This window comes from Triticum aestivum, chromosome 2A (assembly GCF_018294505.1).
Source record: "Triticum aestivum cultivar Chinese Spring chromosome 2A, IWGSC CS RefSeq v2.1, whole genome shotgun sequence".
Lineage (NCBI taxonomy): Eukaryota > Viridiplantae > Streptophyta > Magnoliopsida > Poales > Poaceae > Triticum > Triticum aestivum.
The window spans coordinates 782,689,405-782,696,776 of NC_057797.1; the positions used below are offsets into that span (position 1 = coordinate 782,689,405).

The 7,372-nt window shown below is 46.8% G+C and overlaps 1 protein-coding gene across 1 annotated transcript; it reads left to right on the plus strand.

Annotated features, from left to right (window-relative positions):
- Positions 1-5,700: 5,700 nt before the first annotated feature.
- Positions 5,701-6,880, plus strand: LOC123191215 (salt stress-induced protein-like). The gene is made up of 3 exons (XM_044604019.1): positions 5,701-5,874; positions 6,024-6,224; positions 6,414-6,880. The coding sequence occupies exons 1-3, from the start codon at positions 5,782-5,784 to the stop codon at positions 6,651-6,653; spliced, it is 534 nt and encodes a 177-aa protein (XP_044459954.1). The 5' UTR covers positions 5,701-5,781; the 3' UTR covers positions 6,654-6,880.
- Positions 6,881-7,372: the final 492 nt, after the last annotated feature.

Genomic DNA, 7,372 nt, shown 5'->3' on the forward strand with positions numbered 1-7,372 from the left:
GGACTTCAGCTTCGCTACCGGTGAGAAAGTCTCATCGTAGTCAACCCCTAGAACTTGTCGATAACCCTTAGCGACAAGCCGAGCTTTATAGATGGTCACATTACCATCCGCGTCTGTCTTCCTCTTAAAGATCCATTTATTTTCTATGGCTCGCCGTTCTACGGGCAAGTCAGTCAAAGTCCATACTTCGTTTTCATACATGGATCCTATCTCGGATTTCATGGCTTCCAGCCATTTGTCGGAATCCGGGCCCGCCATCGCTTCTTCATAGTTCGAAGGTTCACCGTTGTCTAACAACATGATTTCCAAGACAGGGTTGCCGTACCACTCCGGTGCGGAACGTGTCCTTGTGGACCTTCGAATTTCAGTAGGAGCTAGATCAGAAGTATCTTGATCATTATCATTAACTTCCTCTCTAGTCGGTGCTGGCACCTCAGGAACATTTTCTTGAGTTGCGCCATTTTCCGGTTCAAGAGGCAATACTTCATCTAGTTCTACTTTCCTCCCACTTACTTCTTTCGAGAGAAACTCCTTCTCTAGAAAGGATCCATTCTTGGCAACAAAGACCTTGCCTTCGGATCTGAGGTAGAAGGTATACCCAATAGTTTCTTTAGGGTATCCTATGAAGACGCATTTTTCCGACTTGGGTTCGAGCTTTTCAGGTTGAAGTTTCTTGACATAAGCATCGCATCCCCAAACTTTTAGAAACGACAGCTTAGGTTTCTTTCCAAACCATAATTCAAACGGTGTCGTCTCAACGGATTTCGACGGAGCCCTATTTAAAGTGAATGCGGCAGTCTCTAAAGCATAGCCCCAAAAAGATAGCGGCAGATCGGTAAGAGACATCATAGACCGCACCATATCTAATAGAGTGCGATTATGACGTTCGGACACACCGTTTCGCTGAGGTGTTCCAGGTGGTGTGAGCTGTGAAACTATTCCACATTTTCTTAAGTGTGTGCCAAATTCGTGACTCAAGTATTCTCCTCCACGATCTGATCGTAGAAACTTGATTTTCCTGTCACGTTGATTCTCAACCTCACTCTGAAATTCCTTGAACTTTTCAAAGGTTTCAGACTTGTGTTTCATTAAGTAAATGTATCCATATCTACTCAAATCATCAGTGAGAGTAAGAACATAACGATAGCCACCGCGAGCCTCAACACTCATTGGACCGCACACATCAGTATGTATGATTTCCAATAAGTTGGTTGCTCGCTCCATTGTTCCTGAGAACGGAGTCTTGGTCATTTTACCCATAAGGCATGGTTCGCACGTGTCAAATGATTCATAATCAAGAGACTCTAAAAGTCCATCAGCATGGAGCTTCTTCATGCGTTTGACACCTATGTGACCAAGGCGGCAGTGCCACAAGTATGTGGGACTATCATTATCTACCTTACATCTTTTGGTATTCACACTAAGAACATGTGTAGCATTACGCTCGAGATTCATTAAGAATAAACCATTCACCATAGGAGCATGACCATAAAACATATCTCTCATATAAATGGAACAACCATTATTCTCAGATTTAAATGAGTAGCCATCTCGAATTAAACGAGATCCAGATACAATGTTCATGCTCAAAGCTGGTACTAAATAACAATTATTGAGGTTTAAAACTAATCCCGTAGGTAAATGAAGAGGTAGCGTGCCGACGGCGATCACATCGACCTTGGAACCATTCCCGACGCGCATCGTTACCTCGTCCTTCGCCAGTCTCCGTTTATTCCGCAGCTCCTGCTTTGAGTTACAAATGTGAGCAACTGCACCGGTATCAAATACCCAAGATCTACTACGAGTACTGGTTAGGTACACATCAATTACATGTATATCACATATACCTTTTGTTTCGCCGGCCTTCTTGTCTGCTAAGTACTTGGGGCAATTCCGCTTCCAGTGTCCGCTCCCCTTGCAATAAAAGCACTCAGTCTCGGGCTTGGGTCCATTCTTTGGCTTCTTCCCGGCAGCTTGCTTGCCGGGCGCGGCAACTTCCTTGCCGTCCTTTTGAAGGCTTTCTTACCCTTGCCCTTCTTGAACTTAGTGGTTTTATTGACCATCAACACTTGATGTTCCTTCTTGACTTCTACCTCCGCTGATTTCAGCATTGAGAACAACTCAGGAATGGTCTTTTGCATCCCCTGCATGTTGAAGTTCATCACAAAGCTCTTGTAGCTTGGTGGAAGCGACTGGAGGATTCTGTCAATGACCGCATCATCCGGGAGATTAACTCCCAGCTGAGTCAAGCGGTTATGTAATCCAGACATAGTGAGTATGTGCTCACTGACAGAACTGTTTTCCTCCATCTTACAGCTGAAGAACTTGTCGGAGACCTCATATCTCTTGACCCGGGCATGAGCTTGGAAAACCATTTTCAGCTCTTCGAACATCTCATATGCTCCATGTCTCTCAAAACGTTTTTGGAGCCCCGGTTCTAAACTGTAAAGCATGCCGCACTGAACGAGGGAGTAGTCGTCAACACGTGTCTGCCAAGCGTTCATAACGTCTTGGTTCTGTGGGACGGGAGCTTCACCTAGCGGTGCTTGTAGGACGTAATCTTTCTTGGCAGCTATGAGGATGATCCTCAGGTTCCGGACCCAGTCCGTATAGTTGCTACCATCGTCTTTCAGCTTGGTTTTCTCTAGGAACGCGTTGAAGTTGAGGACTACGTGGGCCATTTGATCTACAAGACATATTGTAAAATATTTTTAGACTAATGTTCATGATAGTAAAGTTCATCTAATCAAATTATATAATGAACTCCCACTTAGATTAGACATCCCTCTAGTCATCTAAGTATTGCATGATCCGAGTTAACTAGGCCGTGTCCGATCATCACGTGAGACGGACTAGTCAACGTCGGTGAACATCTTTATGTTGATCGCATCTTCTATACGACTCATGCTCGACCTTTCGGTCTTCTGTGTTCCGAGGCCATGTCTATGCACATGCTAGGCTCGTCAAGTTAACCCTAAGTGTTTTGCATGTGTAAAACTGTCTTACACCCGTTGTATGTGAACGTAAGAATCTATCACACCCGATCATCACGTGGTGCTTCGAAACTACGAGCTTTAGCAACGGTGCACAGTTAGGGGAAACACTTCTTGAAATTATTATGAGGGATCATCTTATTTACTACCGTCGTTCTAAGTAAACAAGATGCAAAAACATGATAAACATCACATGCAATCAAATATTAAACGTGACATGATATGGCCAATATCACGTAGCTCCTTTGATCTCCATCTTGGGGCTCCATGATCATCTTGTCACCGGCTTGACACCATGATCTCCATCATCATGATCTCCATCATCGTGTCTCCATGAAGTTGCTCGCAAACTATTACTTCTACTACTATGGCTAACGCGTTTAGCAATAAAGTAAAGTAATTTACATGGCGTTTCTCAATGACACGCAGGTCATATTAAAAGAATAAAGACAACTCCTATGGCTCCTGCCGGTTGTCATACTCATCGACATGCAAGTCGTGATCCCTATTACAATAGCATGAACATCTCATACATCACATATAGATCATTCATCATTCATCACAACTTTGGCCATATCATATCACAAACCACTTGCTGCAAAAACAAGTTAGACGTCCTCTAATTGTTGTTGCAAGTTTTACGTGGCTGAATTAGGGTTCTAGCAAGAACGTTTTCTTACCTACGTGAAAGCCACAACGTGATTTGTCAACTTCTATTTACCCTTCATAAGGACCCTGTTCATCGAATCCGCTCCAGCTAAAGTGGGAGAGACAGACACCCGCCAGCCACCTTATGCAACTAGTGCATGTTAGTCGGTGGAACCGGTCTCACGTAAGCGTACGTGTAAGGTTGGTCCGGGCCACTTCATCCCACAATACCGCTGAAGCAAGAAAAGACTAGTAGCGGCATGAAGGTTGACAAATCCACGCCCACAACGAATTGTGTTCTACTCGCGCAAGAAGAACTACGCATAGACCTAGCTCATGATGCCACTGTTGGGGAACGTTGCAGAAAACAAAAAATTTCCTACTCGTTTCACCAAGATCATCTAGGAGTTCATCTAGCAACGAGTCACGAGATGCATCTACATACCTTTGTAGATCGCGAGCGGAAGCGTTCGTTAGAACGAGGTTGATGTTGTCGAACACGACGTGATCCAAATCACCGATGACCAGCGCCGAACGGACGGCACCTCCGCGTTCAACACACGTACGGGACGGGAGACGTCTCCTCCTTCTTGATCCAGCAAGGGGAAAGGAGAGGTCGACGAAGATCCAGCAGCACGACGGCGTGGTGGTGGATGCAGGGCGTCACGACAGCAGGGCTTCGCCGTGTACTACGAGAGAGGACGAAGTAACGGGGAGAGAGGGAAGCACCAAAGGCGTGGGGATCAAGTCCCTCCTCTCCCCCACTATATACAGGGGTGCCAGGGGGGGCGCCGGCCCTGGTAGATGGGATCTACCAGGGGGGGCGGCGGCCAGGGGTGGGGGGCTTGCCCCCCAAGCAAGGGGGCGCCCCCCTTAGGGTTCCCCCCCAACCCTAGGCGCATGGGCCTTGGGGGGGGCTGGTGCCCCAGCCCACTATGGGCTGGGTTCCCTCCTATTTCAGCCCAAGGGGCCCTCCAGGATAGGTGGCCCCACCCGGTGGACCCCCGGGACCCTTCCGGTGGTCCCGGTACAATACCGGGTACCCCGAAACTTGTCCCGATGGCCGAAACTGCACATCCTATATATAATTCTTTACCTCCGGACCATTCCGGAACTTCTCGTGACGTCCGGGATCTCATCCGGGACCCCGAACAACATTCGGGTTACTGCATATACTTATCTTCACAACCCTAGCGTCACCGAACCTTAAGTGTGTAGACCCTACGGGTTCGGGAGACAAGCAGACATGACCGAGACGACTCTCTGGTCAATAACCAACAGCGGGATCTGGATACCCATGTTGGCTCCCACATGCTCCACGATGATCTCATCGGATGAATCATGATGTCGAGGATTCAATCAACCCCGTATGCAATTCCCTTTGTCTATTGATATATTACTTGCCCGAGATTCGATCGTCGGTATCCCAATACCTCGTTCAATCTCGTTACCGGCAAGTCACTTTACTCGTACCGTAATGCATGATCCCGTGACCAGACACTTGGTCACTTTGAGCTCATTATGATGATGCATTACCGAGTGGGCCCAGTGATATCTCTCCGTCATACGGAGTGACAAATCCCAGTCTTGATCCGTGCCAACCCAACAGATACTTTCGGAGATACCCGTAGTCTACCTTTATAGTCACCCAGTTACGTTGTGACGTTTGGTATACCCAAAGCACCCCTACGGTATCCGGGAGTTACACGATCTCATGGTCTAAGGAAAAGATACTTGACATTGCAAAACTCTAGCAAAACGAACTACACGATCTTTATGCTATGTTTAGGATTGGGTCTTGTCCATCACATCATTCTCCTAATGATGTGATCTCGTTATCAATGACATCCAATGTCCATAGTCAGGAAACCATGACTATCTGTTGATCAATGGGCTAGTCAACTAGAGGCTTGCTAGGGACATGTTGGTGTCTGTTATTCACACATGTATTACGATTTCCGGATAATACAATTATAGCATGAATAAAGACAATTACCATGAACAAGGAAATATAATAATAATGCTTTTATTATTGCCTCTAGGGCATATTTCCAACACTACGCTCTATGTAGTTGGACAGACAGTGCAAGTTGGACAAGCAGGTGAGTGCTCTATCATTGGCGGGACAGGTGATCTTGCGATGGCGCGTGGTGTAGTCAAGGTGAAATTCCATGGAGCAGTAAAGGATGGAAACACATGGGAGCTTCGCTTCCATGGATTTTGTAGCATGCAGGTGAGAAGAGTATTTATTAGTTGAAGCTTTTATTTTGTTGCTTTAATTATGTGCAAGTTCATCGACGTACCGATCCTTGTTGGCCAGCCATTATCTAGGAATGAATATAAGCTATCTGATGGGGAGCATATTGCTTTTGCATGTTACAGAGCTTGCCCACTCTCACAAAGACTGGTCCATGGGGTGGACATGGTGGTTCAGTTACGGAATCAGAACAACCATGGCGCATAGAGAGTATGGCAATCATCCATGAGGGGATAATTGCTATGTTTTCATGCAGTTACGTTGACCTATCTGGCAAGAGGCGTACCACAGGTTCTTGGGGTGGTGGTAATGGTATCCGCACAAAGGTTTGTTTTTCAAGTTTTGGTTCTGGGATTACTAATTTTGCATTAATTCGATCGATAGAATCCACACGTACGTTTTGCAAGTTTTTTCAATTTTTGGTTCTGGGATTACTAGCCGGTGTTCTTTGTAGAGTTGGCAAAATTACAAGGTTAGTTGATGATCAATCATTTCCTTTCCTTCACGTTTTGCAGGTTGAGCTGGGGCCTCGGGAGATTTTAAAAGCAGTGTCTGGAACATATGTCAGCCTTAACAATGGGCAGACTGTTATTGAGTCACTTAAGTTTGTCACCAACGAAGGAATGTACGGACCATATGGCCGTACAACTGGTACACCTTTCAACGCTGACGTGCCGAAAGACCAAAGCATCGTCGGGTTCTTTGGGCGTGCCAACGATAGGCAACTCATCGCGTTTGGTGTTTACACGGTCTGAATTATGATAGAGCCTGCCGACGGTGACGCGGGCAGTTTCTGTTTTATTTCAACCAAGCGTACGTGTTTTACTTTGTTTTATTTAATAAGATAGATGAACTGTCCATCAGGACCTCCATGTTGGAGTTTTAATTCGCCCCCTGTATCTGGGTGCGTGCTTTGTCGTCACTTATTATGTCGAGTAAATCTATTATGTTTGATGAGAAATAAAGTTCCCCCGTTCAGTGACGTGTAGTCCTCGTTGATGTTTCACTGAATTTGTCTGTTTTCTTCTGCTCATGAGATGGTGATGGCGCCCGTAGACCTCATGCATGAATCATGTGTATGCCCTGGACTACAACTCATGCCTGACTGGTTTAGCCCAAAGAGACGAGAGAACAAGTCCTTGGGCTTGGTAGGTTCGCAGTCGACTTCATGGAACACCACGACATCAGGGCCGGGCAATGCGGCTAGCGTTGCAGCGCGAGCGGGCAGCTGATCTCCAGCCCACGGTTGTTGTCTATGCCGAGCGTGAGCCCTGCGGAGAGGCGCATCTCCAGTTCTCCAACTTGAACACCCCCGTTGCGTTCTGCTTCTTGAACTGCTGCTGGGGTGGAGGAGGTGCCCCTTGTCCGCCACCGTGACGTTGTACACAAGCCGGTCGTGGAAGAGGAAGGTGGCCGCAAGGGGCTTGGTGTACGTGATGCCTGTGGGCAGCGTATTGAGGTTACGGACGGGGAG